The following is a 25413-nucleotide window of genomic DNA, read 5'->3' as shown; positions in this document are numbered from 1 at the left end:
CTCTGGGTGGATGACAGCCTAACTTTAGGGGGGTCTCCAGAGCACCGCTTTGTCAGGTTGCCCCTCCCTCTCAGAGATAGTCAGGGGCTTTTGTTTGTCAACTGGTTAAAATCCAGACAGCTCAGTCAGGTGTCATCCTGGCCACCTCTCATTTTTGCTGTGAGTTCCATTATTACCTGCCAGGACTCCTCTATGCTGTCCAGGCTGCTCCTCAGAGGCCCTCACTGCCCCTCTTCCACCAACCCTTCCCCACCTCGTGCTTCCAGTCAGCTCCTCTCTGGCCATAACTCTGCTGCAGCTAGTCCATTACCTTGTTTTGGGGGTGCTCCTTGACACATCCGTCGCTGGAAGTCATTCCTCGCCTATTACATGTGTGTCACTTTTGTCACTTAAGTGCATATTAGCTCTTTAAGGATAGATGGCAGGTTCTAGTGAGAAAAGTGTGGTGTTCAACGAGGAGACCTGGGTTTGCATCCTCACACCATCCTTCTTGAGTCCTGAAACCCTAGAGAGTCACTTTGCTTCTCATAGGACTGTTTTGGGGGTCAGTGAGACGATGTGCCACACCTGTTATTGTTAGTGTTTCCATCGGCACTTAAGTCTCTGCATGCGCTGTTTATGTGTGTGTGTGTGCGCGTGCGTGTGCTTGTGCGCAAATCGTAGTGATGCTGCAGGGTGAATGTCATTATCTCCCTTTCACTGAGGAAATTAAAATCCAGAGAAGTCAAAAACATTTCCAAGGCCATACAGTTGGAGAGTAGAGATTTAGAACTGGGTCTGTTGAGCTTCAAAAACCAGTGACCTGCAAGTGGCCAAACCAGGATCGGCAAGATAGGCTACACCCTTTGGGGAGCTTATGGCCTATTGCAGGGTCAGCAGGCATTTTGCATCAAGGGCTAGAGATACAGGTTTTGTTTAGGTTTTGTGGGTCATGCCATCTGTCGTGAACACTCACCTCTCATTGTTGCATGAAAGCGGAACAGTGCAGAATGGGGTGGGTATGGCTGCGTTCCAGGAAAACTTTATTTAGAAAAACAGGTGCCAGGCTCAATTTATGGCCTGTGGCCATAGTTTGGCAACCCCTATTCTATTGGAAAATGTGTAGGAAAGTGGTTCATTAAGTGGTAAGAAGTCCCTTTGGACATCTTTATTTTTGAAGGCCTGTCCTGTTGGCCCCGCATTGCTTTGCCCGTAGTAGGTGCTCAGTAAATCCTTCCTGAGTACGGGCCATGTTTCTCCCTCTTGTGCTGAGCTGACCTTTCTAACCCTCCCCCGTTTCTTCCGCAGTACGTGGGTGCCCCGGTGGCTTATATCCAGCAGATATTTGTGAAGTCTTCAGTATCTCCCTGGCACAAGAACCTCCTGGCAGTAGATGTGTTCCGCTCACCTCTTTCCCGGGCATTCCAGCTGGTGGAGGAGATCCGGAACCATGTGCTGAGAGACAGGTATCCCTCCCTGGGACCGCAGCCTCCCTGGGACCGCAGCCTCCCTGATCCAGCTCTGTATTGAAGGGAGGGAGCAGCCCTCAGTGTAAGTCCATTGAGCCAGCCAGCTCTGTGGAAGGTGAGCAAGTGAGAAAGAGGTGGGTGGGCTCGCTTTGCTTTTCTCAGCATGCTTGTGGGTCCACTGTGGCTGTGTTCCCCTTGGACCTGTGCAGATGGCACAGGTAGAGCCCTGAGCTTTGTTGCCAGGTCTCAGACAGACTAGGTATCCACTGGGCCAACCCTGTGACAAGCTGAGGTCTGTTGGACTCGTGACCCAGAGGGCCACTGCCTAGGGGTTGTGAGATGTGAATCTCATGGTGGTGGCCATGCTGACAAGAAGCAAGCTGTCCCTGGGGGTACACTTCTGAAATCCGCGCCCCCCAGTGATTCTCTGGAGTGTGCTGTCTTTGTAAGCTGCCTCACTGCTGGGTTTTAGTTAGCTGAGGGCTTTGACAGGCATTTTGGTGAACAAGACAAAGCCCTTGATTTTCACCCTATCCCCTCTGCCTGCTGAACTGGCCAAGGTATTCTAGTGAGTGGGGCTGTGCACACTCCCAGATCTTGCCTCTCCTCAGAGGTGATGGGCTTTTGGGGTCCACATGCGCTTTGAAGGTCAGACAGCCACATGGTTTGGTTGTTGACCACCTGGAAGAACTTCCCCTGCTGCCCTGGTTCTCAGGCTCTTTGGTATACCAGGCATCTGGGAGCCTGATGACGGAGGAGACCTCGTAAGCGCAGTGGGCCTATCCTGTGCTAGCAGACACAGCAGGTGCCTCGTCCTGTCTCCCACACAGCTCCGGGACCAGGAGCCTGGAGGAGGTATGCCTGCAGGTGACCGACCTGCTGCCAGGCCTCAGGAAGCTCCGGAACCTCCTACCCGAGCACGGATGCCTGCTGCTGTCCCCTGGGAACTTCTGGCAGAATGACCGGGAACACTTCCATGCTGATCCTGACATCATCGGAACCATCCATCAACACGAACCTAAAACCCTGCAGACCTCGGCCACGCTCAAAGGTACCCCCAGGGCAGGTTCCTTGAGAACCCGCCAGAGGGCCTGTTGGTCACCACGTCCTCTTTGATGGCTGCTCTGGCAGATCAGGGGTTACCCCTAGTTTCCAAAGATGGGGGTGGAGAGGGGCCCTGGTGTCTCTACAGTAGCTGCCGTTCCTTTGTCAGCACCTGCTGCGTTCTGTCTGCAGACTTGCTGTTCGGTGTCCCTGGAAAGTACAGTGGAGTGAGCCTTTACACCAGGAAGAGGCTGGTCTCGTATACCATCACCCTGGTCTTCCAGCACTATGATGCCAGGTAAGGCCATCAACGCTCAGGGCTCCTGACGGGGCTGTGGAATGACAGGAGGCTTTGACTAGTACTTGTTCTGGTTAGAGTGTCCAGAATGCCCCCTGGGAACTTGGAGTTCTCAGGCCTCCTGTAGAAATGTTGATATCCCTTAGGCTGAAGGGTGCTGTTTGCTGACACTTGAGTGGGATGACCTGACAGCTGGTTAAGAATAAGGGGTGATAGAAAAAAAAAAAAAAAAAGAATAAGGGACGCCGGGACTTCCCTGGTGGTCCAGTGGTTAAGACTCCGCACTCCCAATTCCAGGGGCGGGGGTGGCATGGGTTTGATCCCTGGTCGGGGAACTAAGACCTGCATTCTGCACTGCATGGCCAAAAAAAAAAGAATAGGGACGAAGGCAGGGCTGGCACATTCAGTGTCCTGGTGCCTCCAGTGGTCTCTCTTGAGCCTAGGGTAGGGGTCCCCAGCTGGTTACTACTGAGCCCCATGTGACCTCAGAACCTTCCCAGCAGACTGCTGCAGATAGCTCCCAGCAAGGTCCTGTAGGATGCTGCTGATTGGCTGTTCTGGGCCTTTGGCAGTCGGAGTAGGGTGATCGGTTGGGAATGGGGTGCTGAGGGGGAGGTCCTGAGACACCTTTGCCAACGTTTTAATTCTTCCAACCCCCCACCACCCCACCCTGGAGACTGGAGGGAAGGTTAGACACTACAGAGAAGCTCCCTCCAACACAGGGGGAGGAGGGAAGCCCCGACAGACCTTCCTTTCAGGGATTGTCTTTGTCCCCTGGACCAAGAGGTACAGTCCATCTACCCGACCCCACTCCATGACCAGGTTTCTGGGCAGCCTGCGGGCCCGCCTGATGCTCCTGCACCCCAGCCCCAACTGCAGCCTTCGGGCAGAGAGCCTGGTCCACGTGCACTTCAAGGAGGAGATTGGCATCGCTGAGCTCATCCCCCTTGTGACCACCTACATCATCTTGTTTGCCTACATCTACTTCTCCACGCGTAGGTCCACGGCAAGGAGGCTGGGGCTTTGTCTGAGCTAATACGGGCATTTCCAGATCACCCCCTTCCCTGCCTGTGCAGGTGGCCCAGGCAGAGATGTAGAACATACTTGGTGGTTACAAAAACTGGGGCTTCACCACCCCCCCAGAGTCTCAGGGGCTCGGGTGGGTCCAGGGCTCCTCTCACTTCTCAAGAAAAGTCCCATCTTGGGTAAGGGTTCCCAAAGGACACACTATGCCCCTGAGACTGGGAAGTGTATACCTTCTTTGGTCAAACCGGGGCCTTCCCTTCCTCAACTGTCAGGGCATGCTCCCCTCCTAGGAGCTCAGTTTAGAAGGGCCTGTGTGTGCCAGGCTCTGGGGAGATGCTATCCTGATGTACCCTCTCTGCCCTCCAGGCAAGATCGACATGGTCAAGTCCAAGTGGGGGCTGGCTCTGGCCGCCGTGGTCACAGTGCTTAGCTCGCTGCTCATGTCGGTGGGGCTCTGCACACTCTTCGGCCTGACGCCCACCCTCAACGGCGGGTAGGTCCCGAGCAGGCTCCACTGGGTGGCAGGGTGGGACCGCAGGCCGGAGGACCTTGCACCTCTGGGCACTTGGCCTGCCCTGCACTGGACACTTGCTGTTACCCCGTATTCTCACATGGTTATTTTGGCATTTAAGAGGTACATTTTTTTCCTCTTTTAAGTTATCTGATTTGTGTTCATACATATGTATATACAAAGTATATCTATATTTACATATAATACATATATAGTTATGTGTGTGTGTATGTATGTTCATGTGTATTTTTCTGTGTGTGTATATGGGATAGGTATTTATATATGCATATGTGTGTGTTTATGCATATATATATATGGGTATGTATTGTGTGTTTGTATAGGGTATATGGATTTGTATGTGTGTATTTGTATATTATGTATACACGTGCAAATTGCTTCTTGATGGCTTAAGCCATAGATGGGTGTGACAGGGAAGGGACATTTCTTCCTTTCTTACTATTAAAACATTTAAATGCCTAATAAAATAGGTAACGTTAGAGTGAGCTTTTTAAAAGACATACGACATAAACACATTCTAATTTGTCACCTTTCCACGGTTTGCTTTCCCTGCCATTTCTCTCTGAAACGTGGTCTGAAAACCCTTCCCTGGGTGTGTCCTCGGGCTTCAGTCTCCTCAGCTCTGCTGGGCCCCACCTGCCTGTCCGTTAGTACTGCCAGTTGGCCTGTGCCCTGCCTTGGCTTGTCAGACTGGTCTCAGGAACAGCGATTTTGTGTTTTCTGTTACCTTCCTCGATCACAGAACTGCTTCCTTTCCTAAAGGTGATGGTGCTAAACACCCCCTCCCGCCAGAGCTGTCTGCTCTGCCCTCAGACCCCCCACTTCCACTGCTCTACAGTGGAGACCCCAGTGAGGTTTGCCTCGGCTGGTGTTCTTTGTGCCTAGACTTCCCTCATAGACCGTTACTGGTAGTGGGAGCCTCTGGTCTCAGAGAGCTAGGAGAATTTTCTTTAGAAACAATTGCTCGTCTCCAAACACAGCTTCTCCACAGAGGCGAGTAGGGCTTTAGGCTGGTCTCATCCCCCTTCCATTTAGTCCTGATGACTTGGCTGGGCGGTCTCTGGCCAATGTGGAAGTCTGGTGTGGGGAGGCCCCGAGAGGTGTGCTCTGGCAGCTGGGCAGCCCAGGGGCCCCTCTCCGCCGTGCTGGATGGATGGAGATGGGGGTGGTCGCTCTCTCCCCGCACGGCTTCGAAGCCTGCCTGAAAGCTGAGAGCCGTGCAGACAGAGGCCCTCCTGGGACGGGGGGTCAGTCTTGTGCTGTGCGAGTCGTTCAGCAGCCCCCACTGTAGGGTGCCAACCCCATAGCCCCCCGGGACCCAAACCCGTTGAGAACCCACTGTGTGTCAGGGGCCCTCCTCAGCACTCTGCTCACCCTCTCCCTCTCTGTCCCCAGTGAGATTTTCCCCTACCTCGTGGTGGTCATTGGGCTCGAGAACGTGTTGGTGCTCACCAAGTCAGTGGTCTCCACCCCAGTGGACCTCGAGGTGAAGCTGCGCATCGCCCAAGGTAACAGGTGGGGAGTGCGGGGTGCACTAGGGCAGGAGAGGGGGGCTATGCTACCTCTTCCGGCTGAGGAAACAGGGAGCCCAGGAGCCTCCCTTGCTGTGGCCTCCAGCGTCACACGGCAGCTTGTTAGCATGAGCCCTGAGGAACCGTGGAGTCACCAGGCCGTGCTTCGTCCTGGTTCACGTGTCAGTCAGAAAGCAAACCAGACTCTGCTGCGGGGCTCATATGTTTGACCCTTCGTCAGGCTGGCACCTGGTCTTTTCTCCTCCTGCCTCACTCCATCACATGAGGCCCAGGCCCCTGAAGCTGGTCACCTCAGAGACGCTGCCTCCACAGCTGTCAGGAAAGCCCCCTGTGGCCTCCGTGGCAGGAGCTGGGGATCTGGGGTTCTGGCGAAAGCGAGAAAAGAGCCTGGAGGTCTGAGCTCGTGCACCTCCTCGTCCTCCTCACCCCCTATCTGTGGGAGCAGGGCTGGGGGCAGGCTGTTCAATCAGCAAACCTCTGTGAGCTTCTGTGAGAGGCCAGGCTCTGCACTAGATGTAGGGTTCTGAGGAGACTAGGGGAAATGGCCGCTGTCCACTAGGCGCTCAGCTTTAAACAGGAGACTGTGTGATAGTCTGGGGCCCAGGGAGGGGCTGAGGTAGCACACAGCGACCTCCTCTGTCTCTCGAGCCATGCTCCCACGTGCAGACAGACCATGCACACCCGACGAGGACAGCATGTGAGGCTGGATGTGCCAGCTTTGGGGTCACTTGGTTCTCCTCTTGGGTTTGCTCAACTCACACCCTGCTTCTCCCTTCCTCTGATGGTTGTAGCTCTCCCCTGGACCCTCCAAACCCTCCTTCCCTGCAGCAGCTGTGACAGCAGCACCTTGGAGCCCGGGCACTGGCAGGGTCCTGAGGCTTGGGGCGCTTTGGTGGAATGGCTGCCTCAGAAGGCTCCCCATGTGGTTGTGTGCAGACACGTAGTGGACAGCAGTCACGTGCTGGCCCCATGGTCCTGTTGTCGTCCTCTGCAGGCCTAAGCAATGAGAGCTGGTCCATCATGAAGAACATGGCCACAGAGCTGGGCATCATTCTCATTGGCTACTTTACCCTTGTGCCTGCCATCCAGGTAAGGCCCCTCCAGGGCTGTAGCTTAGGTGAGCATGGAGCCAGCTGCTGTCTCCCCAGCTGTGCGGGGCACACCCGCTCTACACTGCCACCCTCACCCATGAGGTGGGCCCTCTGCTGGCAAGATGGCTGTCACCGTGCACAGGGTGGTCCTGGCATAGCTGGTTCAGGAGGAGGACTCAGTGAGCCGAGAATGGGCCACGGGATTGAGCTTCCAGCCTGGCAGCCTCTGCCTTTGACCCTGTCCTTGCCCCTCGCTGCCTGTCTCTCATTCACCCAAGTGGCAGCAGGGGGCTTGGTGGGTGCAGCAGAGGCTGGCTGCCCGCTGTGCAGTCCAGTCAGACCTCGTTTCCCAGTTCTCAGAACACGCTGGGGCCCCTGAACCGGGCCCTTCCTGCCTTTCCTGACCCGAGCCCTGACCCACCCCTGCAGCCTCTGAACACATGGCCCGCACCCTGGGAGGGCCACCGGCCATTGCCCAGAGCCCTGGCCCAGCTGTGGGGCTGTGAGCAGAGGTGGGGGTGAACCCACACTGAGTCAGAAGCCCAGACTGTTGCTGCCGGTTCCAGGACAAGTTGTGCGAAGGGAGTGAAGAGCCATCCCCTCCCTGTCCTTCCCCGACAGCATGCAGGCCTGCTGAGGTTTGGGGATGAGCTGAGACCACAGGGGCCTCAGGCTCCCACCCCTGCCAGAGGGCGTCTGCAGGATACGGGCAGTCTTGGGACTTTAGAGCTGACATGACCACGGTGCCACCATGTGCTCCATCCTTCGTCTTACCCCACATTTGAGTAGAAGCCATGGTGATGTGCCAGAGGTCGCAACAAGGGCAGGGGAGAAAAACTTAAATCTGAGAAAATTCCATCTATCCACAGGGCTTGGGGAGCAGAGAGACCACCCCTTTTCAGTTTCAGGGCAGAATTAATTCCCCCCTGAGCTCTTCCCTTCCTTTCATTGGTCCAGTGTGGTCACTGGCCAGGAATATTTCTGAGAGCCCCCAAACCAGGCCAGGCCTGGGCTCTAGGTAGGTGTCGGTCCATGGCACGTGAGCAGGGCCAGGGGCTCAGTCAGGGAGGGCTTTTTGGGTAGCAGGCTGGTGGGGCTCAGAACTTTCCAAGTTGGGGCTCCCCTGGTGGCGCAGTGGTTGAGAGTCCGCCTGCCGATGCAGGGGACACGGGTTCGTGCCCCGGTCCGGGAGGATCCCACATGCCACGGAGCGGCTGGGCCGTAAACAGACCCTGCGCGTCCGGAGGCTGTGCTCTGCAGCGGGAGGGGCCACAGCAGTGAGAGGCCCGCGTACAGCCAAAAAAAAAGAACTTTCCAAGTTGGGTCAAGGCACCTCACCTCCAAGTTCGGGCATCAGCCTTCTCTGGGTAAAGGTGTGGGGGTTGGGGGGAGGTCTCTGCTGCCCCCTTGTGGGGAGGGAGGTAGCGGCTGCATTATCCTCCTTGGCCGCTCCCAGATTTCAGAACTACCAACATCTCTTTTCTTTCTCTCTGCTGTGCCTTGCCTGAAACTGCCCTACAGATTCCGAGGTGCCTGCAGGCACGGAACTGGTTCTCTGGGTGCTGGGCCGTGAGGTCATGGTGTCCCCTCATCTGCTTAATTCCAGGAGTTCTGTCTTTTTGCCGTCGTGGGCCTGGTGTCTGACTTCTTCCTTCAGATGTTGTTTTTCACCACTGTCCTGTCCATTGACATTCGCCGGATGGAGGTAGGACTGGGCTGAGCCCTGCCCACCCACCTCCTCCGCATCCCTGGCTGTGCTCAGGGGATCTCTGGGTGAGAGAGGGGCAGGCCTCGGGCAGGGCAGCAGCCCCCTGCGGACAGCCTCTGGACAGCAGCTTTGGGCCCTGACCACTGCACCCCCAACAGCTAGCGGACCTGAACAAGCGGCTGCCTCCTGAGGCCTGCCTGCCCCCAGCTAAGCCAGCGGGGCGGCCAGCACGCTTCGAGCGGCAGCTGGCTGTGCGGCCGTCCACACCCCACACCATCACACTGCAACCGTCCTCCTTCCGAAACCTGCGGCTCCCCAAGAGGCTGCGTGTCGTCTACTTCCTGGCCCGAACCCGCCTGGCACAGCGCCTCATCATGGTACCTGCCACCCCTGCCCGAGGGCCAGCGCTCAAGTCCCTCTTGCATTTTGCATTTGCCTTGGAGGTGGGGGGTGCCCCTCAGGCCTTCATGGCCTCTTGAAGCCTGGCTTTGGGAAGCCACCCACTCTGCCCTCCTGCCCAGACCCTGGTGGTTTCTGGGGTGATAAGCCTATCTTTGGAGAGGTAGCCGAGGTTGGCAGGGAGAGGAGTCGTCTCCCCAGGGTGACCCAGGACGGGGTGCTCTGGGATGGAGCCACCATGGTTGCCTGAGTCAGGGTTCACTGTGCAGGCATCAGAAAATGCTGGGCTGGGCAGAGGGGAGAAGGAGCAGGGCTGGCCTCTGGTCAGTGGGCCTCTCCTAAGGAGTTGAAGTGAGACGGCAGCGAGGCTGAGGCCCTCTGAGGACTAGGACCCGTGGTGTCCGTGGAGCAGGTCATGCCGCTGGTCCCTCTGGCCATGCTGACCATGGGAAAGGTAGCAGCTTTCTGGCCCAAGCTGAGATGGGGTTTGGAGATGGGAAAGTTCTGTAACAAACCTAAGGGTGCACCTCTGTTTCCAGGCCAGGAGTCCCAAACCCCGACCATGGAAAGGGAACTAGGTCCCTCTGGAGGGCAGTTGGCCCCCAGTCATAGTGGGAGGACTTGGGAAGGCAGGAGGGTAGCACAGGTTGGGGCTGTCCGTTCCTCCCAGAGGTCCTGCTGAGCACCCGATGCCCCACTGCAGGCTGGCACCGTTGTCTGGATTGGCATCCTGGTGTACACAGACCCAGCAGGGCTGCGCACATACCTCACTGCCCAGGTGACAGAGCAGAGCCCTCTGGGCGAGGGCGCCCTGGCTTCCATGCCTGTGCCTAGTGGTGTGCTGCCTGCCAGCCACCCGGACCCCGCCTTCTCCATCTTCCCACCTGGTGCCTCTAAGTTACCCGAGAACCAGACATTGCCAGGGGAGCTGCCCGAGCCTGGGGCTCCAGCTGAGGGCATCCATGATAGCCCAGCCCCAGAGGTAACCTGGGGGACTGAGGATGAGGAACTTTGGAGGAAGTTGTCCTTCCGCCACTGGCCAACGCTCTTCAGCTACTACAACATCACACTGGCCAAGAGGTGAGTTGGGCTGTGCCAGGTTCCACCTCCCCACCTGGTGATGTCAGCTCACTGTCCCCAGAGCATCCCTTCCCTTTAGGAGGGAGACCCTCTGGTTTGAATTCTGCATTTCCTTTCAAATAAACACCCCTAAGGTTGTGAAGTAGGAGCCAGGGCTCCAAGCATCCACAACCTAAGAGTAGCCCGGGGCCCTGCTCTGGGAAGTCATAGGTTGCTGTCAGCCACTTGGCCAGAATGAGATGCACCTCACTCACTTCCACCCACTCTGAGCCACAATGGGTGACAGACATGGCAGTGATGGCTTGGCTGCCGGTTTCTGTGACAGACCAAGGTTGGGGTGCCAGAGCTGAGCTGGGGAGGGACGTTACCTCTGCTGCCCCAGCCCATGCTGGGAAGACTGTCCTGAGAGGGTGTTCTTGGAGCCTGGCAGGTTGAGCTGAGTCCCGTGTGAAGAGCAGAGAGGGGGACTGGGGCAGCAGCAGGAGGGGGGGTCCCTTCCGAGGGCATCTCTGCTGAGGCTGCCCGCTGCCCGGCCCCAGGTACATCAGCCTGCTGCCTGTCATCCCAGTCACGCTCCGCCTGAACCCGAGGGAGGCCCTGGAGGGGCGGCACCCTCAGGACGGCCGCAGTGCCTGGCCCCCGCCGCGGCCTGGGCAGGGTGGGCTCTGGGAGGCCGGCCCCAAGGGGCCAGGCACGGCGCAGGCGCACAGAGACATCACCCTGTACAAGTAAGGCCCACAAGGGAGGGGGGCAGCTGGCAGGGACGGGGGGGGGGGATGGGGCACGCCTCACCAGGCTCCGCCCGGCGCAGGGTGGCAGCACTCGGCTTGGCCTCGGGCATCGTCCTCGTGCTGCTGCTGCTCTGCCTATACCGCGTGCTCTGCCCTCGCAACTACGGGCAACCCGGCTCGGGGCCCGGGCGGCGGCGGCGTGGGGAGCTGCCCTGTGATGACTACGGCTACGCGCCACCCGAGACAGAGATTGTGCCCCTGGTGCTGCGCGGGCACCTCATGGTGAGCACGGGCGGGAGCTGGGGGCGCCTGAGGCCTGGGCCGCGCAGACACCAGCGCCCGTGCCCATGTCCATGCTGTGCTCCCGCAGGACATCGAGTGTCTGGCCAGTGACGGGATGCTGCTGGTGAGCTGTTGCCTGGCAGGCCACGTGTGTGTGTGGGACGCGCAGACTGGAGACTGCCTCACTCGCATCCCACACCTGGGGTAGGTACCCCCCCACCTCCCACCCATGCCCTGCCCTGCATCTGTGCCCCACTGTCCTCACCCCACCCTCCCCACCCCCCAGCAGGCAGCGCCAGGACAGTGGTGTTGGCAGCGTGTTGGAGGCTCAGGAGAGCTGGGAACGGCTGTCGGACGGTGGGAAGGGTGGCCCAGAGGAGCCTGGGGACAGTCCTCCACTACGGCATCGTCCCCGGGGCCCTCCGCCAACTTCCCTCTTCGGGGACCAGCCGGACCTCACCTGCTTGATCGACACCAACTTCTCAGCGCAGCCACAGCTCCTAGAGCCCGCTCAGCCCGAGCCCCGGTACCGGGCGGGCTGCCGCCGTGCTCAGGCCTCCTCAGGCTATGACTTCAGCCACCTGGTGCAGCGACTGTACCAGGAGGAGGGAATGGCTCCCGTCCACACACCAGCCCTGCGCCCACCCTCGCCCGGGCCCACGCTGCCCCAGGCCCCTGAGGACGAGGGGGGCTTTCCTCCCGAGAAGGGCTCCCCTTCCCTCGCCTGGGCCCCCAGCGCAGATGGCTCCATCTGGAGCCTGGAGCTGCAGGGCAGCCTCATCGTGGTGGGGCGGAGCAGTGGCCGGCTGGAGGTGGGCAGAGGGGACGTCTGTGCAGGGGGTTTGTGGGCCCTCCTAGCTCGCAGGTGCTCACAGCCTCTGGGCCTGCAGGTGTGGGACGCCATCGAGGGCACTCTGCGCTGCAGCAGCGAGGAGGTCTCCTCGGGCATCACGGCCCTCGTCTTCCTGGACAAAAGGTGCGAGTGCTAGCTAGGATGCCTGCCTCAACCCTAGACAGCCCAGCACACTGTGAGGTTTGAGCCCTGCTTCCCCTTCACTGGTGTGTGACTTGACTTCCCTACTCGGTGCCAAGCCCCACACCTGTGAACAGCAGGTAGTCCACCTCAGTGGGAGGGTGACAGCTCCAAGAGTTAACAGGTAGGAAGCACTTAGAATAGGGCCTGGCACACGGAGAGTGAGCAGTTCTCCTCACCCTTCTGAAGTCAAAGTTGCTCTAGGTAGCCTGTCAATACTGACCTTTCTAGGTATCCTGGGTTTTCAGTTCCAGAAAAATGCATTTTCAGAAGAACCGTCTTTTCTTCCCCTTTGATGCTGGACACTGTCCTCGCCTCCCTCCTCAGCACGGCTGTTGGCTGGGTGTTCCCAGGGCTCGATCACACACTCCCTGGGAGAGGAGGATTCCCGGCTTCTCAGGCTTGAGCTCCCACCTCTGGGCTGAGAAACCTGGGCCTCACCCATGACTAGGTGCCTTTGCTGAACGCTTCACCTGCCTGACCCATGCTGGCTCTTCCTTGCAGGGTCCCTGACCGTTTGTGGCCCCACCGTCTAAGCTAAAGCTGGAGCCTCATTTTCTTGGGGTGGGGATACCCCTTGCTCTTACCTCTCAGTTTCTGTTGGCTGCTGCTGTCATTCCTGCCATTGCCAGGCTTCTTGCTCAGGCCTTACTTAGCTAACATCCTACCCTGCAGTCTGGCCAAGTTCACTGGGTTCTCCACGCTTGGAAATTCTCCCCTGCTGTGTGTTTTTTTTTTTTTTTTGAATTTTAGGGAAAGCCCACATGTCTCAGCTCAACCCCCAAAGTTCCATGGTCTCTCCCTCCACCCCTGTGCTGTGCCTTCCCCATCTCTGCCATAGATCCTTCAGATTATGGGCAGAGGTGAAGATGTGTATTGCCCTTTGCTGGAGTAAGATTTTGAACCCCACTCACTTCAAAGCTTTGGGGCCACAGGGCAAATGTCTCCATCTCTGCCCATCATCCTGTGCCTAGGAATCAGGGGCAGTGGAGAATAATCTTTGTGGAAAAAAGAAATGGAGCAGGTGGTGCTGGGGTCGAAGCTGCTTTTCTGTGATGGAGACAGCAACACCTTCTGTGGCTGTAAAACATAGGCCCCACCTTACGTCCTACTTCTCTTCCCCTGAAGCCTTTCCTTTAGCTCCAGGCTGTGGAGGGGGACTGCCTATACCCCTTGTTTGTTTTTAATTTCCAGTCTTACATGATGTTCCCCAGGTACCACTTTACACATACTAGCTCATTTACTCCTCATGACCACGCTGTGAGGTGGGTACAGTTGTTCCCATTTCACAGATGAAGACTCTGAGGCACAGAGGTTAATAATTGGAGTTGCAACCTGGTCCCCAGCACCTGTGCTTCCCTCTCGGCCACGGTCCCTCATGGCTCCACTGTTCCCAGAACCAGTGGGACGGGCCTGTCAAGGGCCCGCGGTGCTCAGCCCCAAAGCTGGGGGCTCTGAGGGAGAACCACCTGACAGCCGCTCTTCTCTTCCAGGATTGTGGCTGCCCGGCTCAACGGTTCCCTTGATTTCTTCTCCTTGGAGACTCACACTGCTCTCAGCCCCCTGCAGTTCCGAGGTCAGGGGACCTGGGCTGGGCTGGTGCCTGCACCTGGTGGGTGGAGCAGAGGGGCTGCCTGCAGGGTGTCTTCTCGGAGATCCCTCACTTGGCCTGTTATCCCCAGGGGCCCCGGGGCGGGGCAGTTCCCCCACATCCCCTATGTACAGCAGCAGTGATGCAGTGGCTTGTCACCTGACCCACACGGTGCCCTGTGCACACCAGAAGCCCATCACAGCCCTGAAGGCAGCTGCCGGGCGCCTCGTGACTGGGAGCCAGGACCACACACTGAGAGTAAGTGTTGGCACCATCTCTTGGGCACTGGGGTGGCCCAACACAGGGGGTGGGGAGCACATGGGGTCAGTCAGGGAGTGGCTGGAGGTGTCCTGGATGAACTGTGGAAGGGAATTCCTGGCCAAAGTGTGATTTGGAAAATCCCAGAGAGACCAGAATCTGATACCTGTTCCTGCCCCAGGTGTATCGTCTGGAGGACTCATGCTGCCTCTTCACCCTGCAAGGCCACTCAGGGGCCATCACGACTGTGTACATTGACCAGGTGAGGGCCGTGGGTGGGGTGCGGGGTACCAAGCCAGGCCCATAGCCCTTGTTTCTAACTCCTGGGAGCTGGTCCCCAAGGGCCTCTGTGAAGCAGAGTGAGGGCTCCCACCCACCAGGGCACTAAGCCACCCTTGTGGACAGAGGTGTTTCACCACAGTGACCAGCTCTCCTGTGCCTGTTCCCTTAGACCATGGTGCTGGCCAGTGGAGGACAAGATGGGGCCATCTGCCTGTGGGATGTGCTGACGGGCAGCCGGGTCAGCCACATGTTCGCTCACCGTGGGGATGTCACCTCCCTCACCTGTACCACCTCCTGTGTCATCAGCAGTGGCCTAGATGACCTCATCAGCATCTGGGACCGCAGCACAGGCATCAGGCTCTACTCCATTCAGCAGGTAGGCATGTTGGGGGCCACGGGATTCTCGGTATTTTAGGGAAGGATTCAAGACACCGAGCCTGTCCTGTCCTTGCCTCCAGGACCTGGGCTGTGGTGCAAGCTTGGGTGTCATCTCAGACAACCTGCTGGTGACCGGCGGCCAGGGCTGTGTTTCCTTTTGGGACCTAAACTACGGGGACCTGTTACAGACAGTCTACCTGGGGAAGAACAGTGAGGCCCAGCCGGCCCGCCAGATCCTGGTGCTGGACAATGCTGCCATTGTCTGCAACTTTGGCAGCGAGCTCAGCCTAGTATACGTGCCCTCTGTGCTGGAGAAGCTGGACTGAGGGTGGGCCTCCCTGCCCGTCTGGCTGGGGTGCTCTGTGGGGCAATGTGCTGGACCTGGACTGGGGGAAGAGCTGAATCTTTGGGAAGCTGCCTCTGAACTGTCCTGTCCTGCCTCATGACTGTAATATTAAACTTTTTTTTAAAAATCACATCAGCCAGGGGCTTTGTGAGCCACTTGCGTCTTCCCCTGGATGAGCTCTGGCATCATTTACACCCTCCCGGTGCCTAAAGTGCAGCACTTGGTTAGACCTTTCTCAGCTCAGAGCAGCTCCTGCCAGAAGCCATACAGGTCAGAGGAAGAGTTTACAGGCTGGAGAAGTTTAGCAAGCCAGCTCTAGAGGCCATCTTGCCTAACCACTTCAGAGGTGTGGAAACCAAGGTGACCCCCTCCACCTCCACACTCGCTAAAAGTGGTGCTGCTGGGGCCCAGCCCCCCACCTCCCGGGGAGCAGCGTTCAGCAGAGACACTGGCCACAGAACAGGTTTGTTTATTCAACAGCAAAGAGCTGAAAATGTCAGGTCCCACAAAGGAGCAGAACCTGACCCAAGACCCGTGATGCATCTCTACCCTGTAGAGCTGTGGGCTGGGCCAGGCAGGGCTGAAGGCAGCAGGAATGGGAGTAAGACTAGGCCCCACCTCAAGAGGGGCAGACTGGCATGGGAGACAACGTAGTGCAAGGCAGGCAAACCCTGTTCAGGTCTTGTTGAGTGTCCAGAGTGGATCCAGAAGGCTGAGGGGGTCATCAGTGGGCCGGGCAGCCCGCAGACCCTGCCCGTTATGGGCCTGCAGAAAGTTCTGCTTGCTCATCCGCTGCTTTCCCCTCAAGGAGCTGTCCAGAGAGAAGGCCTCAGGAGTTAGGGAGGCCAGCAGCTCCAGGGAGGACGAGGGGGGCCCCAGGCTGGGGACCTCAGGTACCGGCTGCTCCTCCTCAGGCGGAGGGGCCTCAGGCAGGGGTGAAGAGAGAGGGGGTGGGGAGGAGGATGGGAGCTGGGTGGACTCTGGGAGGCTGGGTGGCGGCAGGCCTGGGGGCTCTACAGGGCCTGGCAGGCCGGCAGCCGGGAAATCCAAGCCCCCGGGAGGCCGGATGCTGAGCTTGGCGATAGTGGCCTGGATGGAGCTGATGGGCACATCCCCACCGAGAACCAGGTCCTGGGAGTCCTGAGGAAGGTGATTCTGAGGAGACAAGAGTGGGTGAAGATGGAGTCCACGAGGCAGTGTCAGTCCCAGCAGCCCCCAGGGGCTCCCTCCCTCACCTTCTGTGTGACACTGGTGCCAGCCGAGGGCTTGCACGGAAGGGGCATGCCGTGGCGCTGCAGGACCTGCTCCACGTGTTTCACCACCGCCTCATGGCAGAACCTGAGATGCAGCTGCAGGGGCGCATTGGGCCTGGTCAGCCGGGCAGGGCCCGTCACCCAGGATGGAGGGCCCATCCCAGCTCCCGCCTGGGCCCTCACCTTCTCCTGCAGCATGTGTTTCCTCTGCTGCCGCATGCGCCGCACCAGCTGAGGCAGCTCAGGGATCCCACTTCCAGCCTCCACCTCCTGCACAGCCGCGTAGAGCAGCGCGAAGGCTCCTGTGCGGCCCACCCCGGAGCTGCGGCAGGAAGGGGCTGTGAGGCCAGCCCAGGAGCCCCCAGAGAAGGGCCGCTCGGGAGCTACCCACACCTACCTGCAGTGGACGACGACAGGCGTGTGCAGGGGGCGCTGATGCAGGTAATGAGCGTGTACCTCCTGGATGAAGTGCAGCAGATTGCTGGGGCTGTCCGGCAGGCCTCTGCAGGGTGGGGTGGCGTCTCTGAGTCAGACCTGCTCCAAGGCCGCACCACCCTCCCAGCCCCCCAACCACCGCCCAGGGCAGCAGACGCACAACTCTGGCCATGTGGGGAAGTGGAGGTGCACGAGCGAGCGCTTGAGGCTCTGGTCCCGGAACTGCAGGCTCAGCACCCGCTCCACATGGGTCTCGGTGGTGCGAACACTGCTCAGGGCCAAGCTCAGGGCACCGTGCACCATGGGCTGGCCCCTCTCGGTAGGGAAGTAGCGAGCCACCTTTTGCTGAAGGACAAACAGGGCAGTTAGGGCTGGTTTTCCAGTTTCCCTTCTGGGCACCCACCCAACCTCTCCCTCTCACCTTTTCCATCTCGGCCTCAGACACGAGCATGACAATGACTGACACTTTCTGCTCATGCACCATGAGCCAGAAGTCGGCAGCTGTACCAGGCAGGGGGGCCTGGGTGGCCACCAAAGGTGGGCAGTACGGTGAGAGCCCCTCCACGCGGCTGGCGTTGATGTAGTCGTCCTTGCCTGAGCGCAGCACCACACGGTTGCTGTCGTAGGGCATGACATCCTGGTGCCGGTTCTTCAGTGAGTAGCAGCGGGCGATGGCGATGGAACGGCCACGGGCATCGTGCTCCTGTGCGTCTTGTAGCTCCCGCCAGATAGCGTCCAGAGCCCCTGCATCGCCCAGCTGGCCCCGAAAGGCCTCCAGCTCCTGCTGCAACTGCTGCAGCCTCTCCGGGTGCTCATAGGGGTCCTGCTCGATCAGCCGCAGGGCCTGTGGCCGCCGGCCCTCAGCCGCATCCACCTTAGTAGGCTGCAGCAGGGGCTGCCCACCCCCAGGAGGCTGAGCGCCTCCATGCTGACTCTCAGGGCTGGAGGAGAGCAGATCCGCACTCGCAGCGCCTCGGCGCAGACACACGGCTGGCTCTGCTGCAGGGGGCCGAGGAGGGACGGGGCCGGGCCCCGGTGATGGGGCAGGCGAAGGCACCAGGTGGGGAGTGGGGGCGGGCTGGCTGGCAGGCGGAGGGCCTCGAATGGACAGTGCGGGGGCCTGGGGGCCCAGGGGTCTGGGGGAAGGGGCAGGACCATATGCCAGGGTGGGATGGGGAGGCTGAGGGGGCCCAGGGCTGGGGAAAGGCAGCACCCCTGAGTGGGGGGGCAGAGGGTCCTGAGAGGGGCCTGGGTAGAGCTGGGTATGCAGGGTGGGCGGTGGCTGCCCCAGGACACCAGGCTGAGGAGCAAAGGGATAGGGGGTCTGTGGGGGTACCAGTCCTGAAGGCTGGGGTGGGAAGAGGTGCGGATGCTGGAGTGGAAGGGGCTGCTGGGGAGGCTGGGGCCCAAACACTGCTCGTGTGGGATGAGGCTGGGGCCCAGTCCTCGGGGCTGAAAAACCTGTGGGCATCCCAGGAGAAAAGTGGTGCTGGGCTGGGGGAGCTGCGAGGGGTGGCTTGGCCCCCATCGGGTAGGTGTAGGGCACGGGCAGTGGCTGGGGGGGCGGCCCCGGAAAGCGGGGCCGGGGAGGAGCAGGGGCAGGGTTTGGCCGTGGTGCCGTGTGGCTGGAGATGGGGGCCTGGACGCTATCTACTGTGGTGGTGGCTGGCCGAATCCCCACAGCCAACTCAGGGCCCGAGAACTGGGGAGGTGGGGCTGAGGGCAGGCCTGCAGCTGGTGGGGTGGGCCCGGGCCCCACCCCACCATAGGGACTGCTCACCATGCCATGCTGTGGCGAGGATCGCGGCACGAGGCCCAGCTCTGGTGTGTAGGCCCCGGCTGTGTAGAGAGCAGGTCCAGGTGCCATGGCCACCACAGGGTGCCCTAGGGCCTGGGGGCCCCTGGGCTGCAACATCTGGGCGGGGCCCGAGTAGGTACCCGGCGGTAAGGCGCCTGAGAGATAGTGGGGTCCTGGGCCTGCAGAGCTGGGGAAGGGGCCGGGCGGGAAGTGGAGTGGGACAGCGGCCCCCAGGAAGGTGTCGGGGGGCAGGCTGCGCAGCTCCTCAGGCAGGTCCCCGGCCTCCACTGGCTCGCCCTCCTCCCTGCGGGGCAGCAGCGGCTTTGGGGCCGTGGGCCGTGGTGGCGGCTTCTTCTTCAGCTCCCTGTAGGATGAGGTAGGGAAGAAGCGGAGCCACACCATCCCCTCAGCCCGACCTCGGTCTCGGCTGCAGCCGCACCCCGGCCTCGGGGCCACACTCACCTGTCCAGGAGCTGCTGCCGGGCTGCCTCGCGGGCCTGGCAGGTGGACTGTGCCCGTTCGAGGAGAGCAGCCACCTTGCTCTCTAGGTCTGCATAGAAGTCCTTGCCCTCCTGGGACTTCTTCATCAGGTCCTCATAGGCTTCATAGGAGGCCACCAGGGTCTGCAGCGTGGAGTTCCACCTGGCAGGCAGAAGGGCCGGCAGGAGGTGAGTAACTGGAGCCCAGCTCTGGGCAGGACTGGGTAGAGGCACAGGGCCAGACACTGACTTTTGGTCCAGTTCACTGAGCACCCGCCGCACAGATGCGTACTGCACGTTGGCCTCTGTCAGTGCCCGGAGAATGTTGTCCTGGGCGGCCAGGTTCTGCTCCAGGTACACCCTCAGCTGATCATACTTCTTCAGCTGCTCCTCAAACAGCTTCTAAGGGAGTGTGTTGGGGGGTGGAGGACAGACACTCAGGGCCTCACCACCTAAGGGTGGAGCCTAGAGTCAGCCCCTGCATACTGCTCACCCAGCCCCACCTTTATCTCTGAGTGGTCTGTGGTAACCAGTGACGCTGTGATGTCATCCTTCTGGATAAGCTCACGCAGCTGCTGCTCCAGGGACACACGCTGGTCCCGCATCTCCTGCACCTTGGCCAGGATGCGCTTCAGGTTCTGCAGCACTGCCTTGTCCTCTGGGAGCGGCAGTGGTCAGTGAGGCCAGAGAAAACCCCAGCGCCAAGCCTCTCTCCATGGGGACAGGAAGGGGGCTCACCTGGGGTGAGGGCTGGCGTGGGCAGGGCAGCCCGGACCTGGTCCAGAGGCCCACTGAGCAGGCGCAGGTTGCCAACATGCAGATTCATGGCACGGTGCAGCTCGCTGTTGGTGAAGGAGGCCTTCTCATGGACCTCCATGTACTTGGCCCATTCTCGCCTCACCTCTGCCAGCTCGGCCTTGGAGACAGCCGTGCTGGCCCCTGCCTGACTCACTGCCTCCTGCATCTTCTGCTCTAGCAGCTCATCCTCCTCCAGCAGGTCCCTGATGTCCTTCAGGGAGGCCTCCACATCCGTGAACACACCTGACAGCACTGGGGGCATGTTTAGAGGAGGCGGGGTCAGCTCCTGTGGCAGGCAGACCAGGCATCCAATCTGGCCCATCCCCCAGGAGACAGAACCGCCCCCTCAGTCAGGCTTGTGTGCAGCCCAGTGCTGGCTGAGCAGGGCAGACAGAGGGCACACGGTGCGGTAGTTCACTGAAGTGTGCAGCGGGTGCTCTGACAGGTGCTGGGAGAGGTGAAAACCTCTATCCTCGGTCAACAAGGGACACAGAGAAGGCCGCAGCAGATGACTCCCACGTTCCCGCCCTCCACCTGCTTGCTTTTCCTCCTCACTCACCTTGCATGGACTGGACGAGGTTCCTGACAGTGTCGGGCCGGACGCTGAGCGCTGCACACTTCTCCATGAGCTGGGGTGGGATGTGGCTGTAGGCATCAAGGTTGTCCACTGTCTCAGGATCCAGCTGCATTGAATCCATGAACTGGCTGTCGAGGGGCAACGGGACCAGGTGGGTGCTGGCTCAACCCCTCAGCTACACAAGAAGCCCACTAGGGCAAGCTCCCACCACTGAAGCAAGGTCTGAGGTCCTAGCAGACAACAAATCAGCATCCCAACTCCCACCACAGAACATGCCCAGGGCACTGCTGAAAACAGTGGGACATCCTCCTCTCAAGATGCATGACTCTCAACTTACAAATCTAGCATACAAGGCCCTGGGCAGGGAGGGCGCAGCCAGGAGGCCTGCTGGTGCCAACAGACCTTTCATTTACTCCTCTCCCTGTCGCAGGCAGCACTGGGGACCCCACAGAGGTCTGGTGTGTACCCTCCATGCCTCCCACCCAAGCCCTGCACTCACTCCAGGACCTCATTCTTGTCCTCAATCTTGGCCATCATCTCCCGAAGCAGCTTGGCCTTCTCCTCACTGCAGGAGAAGTGACAGCGATTTGCTGGAAGCCCATGTCTGTTGAGATATTCCAACCCGCCCTGGGCTAATAGGGCCTGCCTATCCTGCCCACCTGTACAGCGACGAGGCTTCATGGGCAGCCATGGGTACCAGTTTGGTGAAGATGTCAGGGCCCGTAACAGCTGGGTCTGTGGGGTTCACTGGTAAGGGCTTCACCAAGGGGGCACCTGGGAGGGGTGAGGAAGAATCGTGGAGACCAGGCCCACTCGAACCTCGACTGCCTCTCTTCTGTCCCATCTTCATCCCCTACCCCGATCCTCGGCTTCCCCTCAGCTTCAGACCTTTTACAGGCTGAAGGGTGTCCAGTGCTGGGACAGCCTCATGGTAGATGAAATCATTGTCCTTCTTGGCAGAATTGTATCTGGGGGTCAGGAGAAGGAGGAATGGGGAGTCTTGAGTGATCAGCAGGGATCCAGGACCTAGCCTCCCACATGGGCCACTATTCTCTGGCCCTGGTGGCTTCCTCCCAACGATGCAGGCGAAAGGCCAAGACCCTTCCTAACAAGAAGGAACCAGGGCCACCCCGAACCCCAGAAACTCACTTTCCCCCAATGACGTCCATAGTGAAGCGAAGTGCATCTTGCACAGTGTCAGGCTGGCCCTGTAGGGTAGGGATGGGGGTGCTCAGTGCCAACCACAGCCAGTGCCAGGACACCCCTCAGCCCCAGCAGGCTTGCTCCTTGTCTTCCCAGGCTCCGAGGGGCAGCCAGGCTCTTCCTCATCTTTACCTTGGCCAGCTTGATGGCTTCATTGAGCTTGTCCAGGGCACTCTGGAAGTACGCAACCTGCGGGGGACAGAGACCAGTCCGTCCTTCCCTGCTTGGACCCTACTCCTTCTGCCACCCCAGCCCCCACCAAGCCTGTCTGGCCATCAGGTGACCCATCAGAAGACAAGGAGCTGAGGAGGTAGACACGCGCCAGCCCAGCCAACGGCACCACGCTTAGCGTCTACCTTCCGGCTCCACCCCACAGCCTACATCTCCCACCAACCATCCCCTGAGGAGAGCCTGCTGCGCGCCTCCTCCGTCCCCTGGGGATGAAGGCTGCACAGATGGGACAACACATGACGAACACCAGGTCTACAGCGGTGGTGGGGAGGGGGCAGCCAGGGATGTGGGGGTGAGAGACAGAAGAAGGGTCACCACGAGGATCTGACTAACAAGGCTGGGACCAGTCCAGAGTCCCCTCCTCGCCACGGCTCACTCACCCGCTCTCCGAACTTCTGCTGCTCCTCAGCCTGCTTCCCCATGTGCAACTGGGAAAGAAGAGATGTCACTACTTACTTCCTGAGCTACGGCAACTCAGCCCAGCCCAGCCCTGGTGGCCACGGTGCCCTCACATGAGCCACAGCCGCAAAGTAGTAGATCTTCATCTGTACCAGCTTCTTCCAGTCCTTCTGGATCCGGCCCAGCAGTGAGGCGGTATCGGGGTTCTCCAAGGCCCGGCACGCCTCCTTGTAGTAATCCACCACCTAGAAGCCAGGACAGGGCTATAGTTGGGGACCGGGAGTAAACCAAAAGCCTGGCATCAGTCCCTTGTGGGCCACCGTCGATCCCTGTCCCTACCTGTGCACTGATGCGAGCCACCAGAAAGCTCTTCCTGTTGTCCAACATGGACTTCTCCAGAAGGCACTCCTGAGCCTGGCCCTGGAAGAGCAGATGGAGATGCACTCCATTCCTCACTGGCACAGACCACACGGATGCCCTCTCCGCCCAGCCTCCCGCACTCCAAGCAGCACAGCCCTGCTCCTGATCCACCTGGGGCTCAAAAGATCAAAGCCCAGGCCTCTGTTTGTCCCTTACTGCCATGTGCACAGGACTGCTAGGATCCAGCCCTAACCGTGCCCGGCCCTGGATTCAACTCAGCCCCAACAAGGGCGTCTCCTCACCAGCATGAGGTTGACATTGAGAGTGAGGATCTGCCGGCTCATGTCAACGCTGTAGGCATGAGGGAAGTGCTCACGCAGGTAGGCAAAGGCACCTGCTGCGCACTGGAAGTGAGTGCAGGAGACCTTCATGCCCTGGGAGAGAACAGGGGAGGATGCCAGAAGCAGAGCCACAGAGCTGCCTGTGTCCACTCCACAGGGCAGGATTCACACCCTGGAGGCTGACAACACTCAGCACCCCTCCCTGGTTCTGTCCTACGACCCACCCACTGTTCCTACCCTCCTCACCTCCTCAGACATGCGCTTGTCCATGGCCCCCAGCATGGAGTGCAGCGCCCCTAGGGAGGCACAGAACACGGGGTCAGGGCTAGCCTGGGGCTGCTGGTGTCACCCATGATCAGGACAACAGGGGTCTGGGGCAGTTGGTCCAAGGACACCAAAGCTGGAGTAAATGGGGTCTCGGTCTCTGGCTCTGCACCAGGCAGGGATGGGGTGGAAGGGAAGGGGCTCCTGCCATCCACAGCCCTCAGCCTACGAGTCCAGTCTCAGAGCCTCAGGGATTGCCTACACAGGACTCGGGGCTCCCCAGACTGAGGCTGAGCCATCAGGGTTGATGGCAAGGCCAGTCTAGGCCAGCCTTGTTCTCCTGCTGGAAGCAGCCCAAGCCACAAGGGGGGCTGGGATCTGTCCAGTCAGAAAAGAGAGGCCACCCCTCTGGGCCGGAGCACACTAGCAACACCATGTGGCAGCCAGCCTAGTAGAGCCTCTCCCCAGCAGGCTGGCTCCCTGTGGGCCAGAAGAGAGGCACCAGCAGAGCTGTGGGAAGGCAGGGGGAGGGTCAGAATCCAGGTGTCTTCCTTCCATCAGCCCACTGCCCTTGTGGCCTCCTGCTGAGCTGAGATGGGGTGGGCAGGGCTGGGAGGTAGGGCCATGGGGAAGGGGTTAGGTAGCTCACCAAGGTTGTAGAGAATGCAGGCCTGCTCATACTTGATGTCTTCATGGGCCACAGACTTGCCTGAGAAGATCTCAGTCCTGTGGACAGGCCACCCCAGTCATTTCAAGTGAAGGAGCTGGTGAAGTGACCCGCCACCCCCAGTGCAGTGTCGGATGGGAGGGAGGCCTGGGGAGACCACACCAAGCCACTCCCCATGCTGTGTAGCAAGGAAAAGAAAGCGGGGGGCGGGGGAAGAGGGGCATCCCCACCGCCCAGACACCCCTGGGCTGTCCCAGGCAACCTCCAGGCTCCCCCCAGCCCTGCCAGCTCTCACCAGGTGACAGAAACAGCGGCCTCCTGGCCTGAGCCCATGGGGACCCGACTCTGCAGGTAGTGGAGCTGGCCCAGGTACTTGCGGAGGACACTGCAGCCCTCAAAGTCCCGTGGAACACGAACAGCATTCTGGGGGATGAATGGGAGAAGCAGGCCTCCTGTCATTTGGAGTAGAAGACAGGCAGGGCTGTCCACCCACAAATGCCCAGGAAATAATCGGGGCTGGGGGACTGCACAGTCTAAGGGACCCAAAGGAAGCCCGCAGCTACCTGTAGTCATTCAACAACCATCCTACCAGCCAGGACTGTTGGACTGAATCATTCCCACTTTTCCAGGAGGCAGTTTAAAACATGCATTAAAAATTTAAATGTACTTAATGTTTGACCCACAGTTCTGTATCTAAAAATATACAGTAAGAAATCCAGAACAGCAAATGCTTGGATGAGCATGCAAGGATATTTATCACAACATTAACAGGGCCAAATACTGGATGCCACCAAAACTTCCATTAAAGAGGATTAAATAAATCACGTCAAGGCTACCCACAAAAGAGAATACTCTGCAGCCATGAAAACTGAAGACAAGGATCTCTACTGATATGTTAAGACGTTCATAACACATTTATTGTTGGGGGGAAAAAAGCATGTAACAGATGAGCAACATAATTTCATTTTTATAAAATCATATGGAAATTGATATCAACTAGGTATATAAACAGAGAGAAAAAAATCTAGACAGTTAAGTGATTATCCCTGGATAGTAGGGTTTAAGTAATTTATCTTATCCTATACATGCATACAGAGACGTATTTGATTCTTTATATTATTTTGCTTATGTATTCTTTTATATGAACAATTTTCAATTTTTATAGTAAGCAATAAAGCTAGTCCCATTTGGGGAAAAAACAAAACAAAGTGAACCCTCTGCTCAAACAAACGGAAGAAGAGACAGTATGCCCTCCAAGAAACAGGCGCACAAAGAGTAGAGGGGCTAGAATCGCTGTGCATACCCTAACCCCACCTGCTGGAGCGACCAGAGAGCCCCACACCAGGGTTCCAGCAGCCGAGGGGCCCAGTAGAGAGCTGCTGGGCACCAGCTAGAAGAAATCCTCTAGGGGACTTCCCTGGTGGGGCAGTGGTTCAGACTCTGCGCTCCCAATGCAGGGGTTGGGGGCACAGGTTCGATCCCTGGTGGGGGAACTAAGATCCTGCATGCTGCTCAGCACACCGTCCCCCCCACCAAAAAAAAAAAAAAAAAA

At 59.0% G+C, this 25413-nt stretch overlaps 2 protein-coding genes across 5 annotated transcripts in view; one reads left to right on the top strand and one right to left on the bottom strand.

Moving 5' to 3' along the window:
• Positions 1-15203, top strand: part of SCAP (SREBF chaperone) — a 90218-nt gene extending 75015 nt beyond the window's left edge. Inside the window, exons 4-23 of one of the 3 annotated variants that reach the window (XM_060022369.1) lie at positions 1288-1445; positions 2279-2499; positions 2685-2790; positions 3613-3785; positions 4183-4309; positions 5741-5853; positions 6872-6966; positions 8575-8673; positions 8835-9053; positions 9779-10155; positions 10695-10883; positions 10967-11168; positions 11257-11372; positions 11458-11980; positions 12059-12144; positions 13695-13777; positions 13884-14050; positions 14232-14312; positions 14502-14708; positions 14791-15203. In XM_060022369.1, the coding sequence (XP_059878352.1) occupies positions 1288-1445; positions 2279-2499; positions 2685-2790; positions 3613-3785; positions 4183-4309; positions 5741-5853; positions 6872-6966; positions 8575-8673; positions 8835-9053; positions 9779-10155; positions 10695-10883; positions 10967-11168; positions 11257-11372; positions 11458-11980; positions 12059-12144; positions 13695-13777; positions 13884-14050; positions 14232-14312; positions 14502-14708; positions 14791-15036 (3588 nt within the window). In that variant the 3' untranslated portion in view covers positions 15037-15203. Of the gene's footprint in view, positions 1-1287; positions 1446-2278; positions 2500-2684; positions 2791-3612; positions 3786-4182; positions 4310-5740; positions 5854-6871; positions 6967-8574; positions 8674-8834; positions 9054-9778; positions 10156-10694; positions 10884-10966; positions 11169-11256; positions 11373-11454; positions 12145-13694; positions 13778-13883; positions 14051-14231; positions 14313-14501; positions 14709-14790 lie in introns of all 3 variants that reach the window. The other 2 variants (XM_060022368.1, XM_060022367.1) reach the window with 2 other exon arrangements.
• A 312-nt stretch (positions 15204-15515) lies between these two features.
• Positions 15516-25413, bottom strand: part of PTPN23 (protein tyrosine phosphatase non-receptor type 23) — a 41175-nt gene continuing 31277 nt past the window's right edge. The window contains exons 3-25 of one of the 2 annotated variants that reach the window (XM_060022365.1): positions 24157-24284; positions 23844-23920; positions 23177-23226; positions 22892-23023; positions 22569-22649; positions 22343-22474; positions 22211-22258; positions 21732-21788; positions 21546-21604; positions 21285-21364; positions 21056-21170; positions 20896-20961; positions 20379-20524; positions 19760-20071; positions 19525-19679; positions 19272-19423; positions 19005-19184; positions 17166-18906; positions 16905-17089; positions 16707-16811; positions 16493-16631; positions 16292-16405; positions 15516-16211 (exon numbers count right to left, since the gene is read on the bottom strand). In XM_060022365.1, coding sequence (XP_059878348.1) covers positions 15732-16211; positions 16292-16405; positions 16493-16631; positions 16707-16811; positions 16905-17089; positions 17166-18906; positions 19005-19184; positions 19272-19423; positions 19525-19679; positions 19760-20071; positions 20379-20524; positions 20896-20961; positions 21056-21170; positions 21285-21364; positions 21546-21604; positions 21732-21788; positions 22211-22258; positions 22343-22474; positions 22569-22649; positions 22892-23023; positions 23177-23226; positions 23844-23920; positions 24157-24284 — 4734 coding nt within the window. In that variant the 3' untranslated portion in view covers positions 15516-15731. The remainder of the gene's footprint in view (positions 16212-16291; positions 16406-16492; positions 16632-16706; positions 16812-16904; positions 17090-17165; positions 18907-19004; positions 19185-19271; positions 19424-19524; positions 19680-19759; positions 20072-20378; positions 20525-20895; positions 20962-21055; positions 21171-21284; positions 21365-21545; positions 21605-21731; positions 21789-22210; positions 22259-22342; positions 22475-22568; positions 22650-22891; positions 23024-23176; positions 23227-23843; positions 23921-24156; positions 24285-25413) is intronic. The other variant, XM_060022366.1, reaches the window with a different exon arrangement.

This window comes from Delphinus delphis, chromosome 10 (assembly GCF_949987515.2).
Source record: "Delphinus delphis chromosome 10, mDelDel1.2, whole genome shotgun sequence".
Taxonomy (NCBI): domain Eukaryota; kingdom Metazoa; phylum Chordata; class Mammalia; order Artiodactyla; family Delphinidae; genus Delphinus; species Delphinus delphis.
The sequence above is the reverse complement of the archived record's forward strand: the minus strand, read 5'-3'. Positions and strand labels throughout refer to the sequence as shown.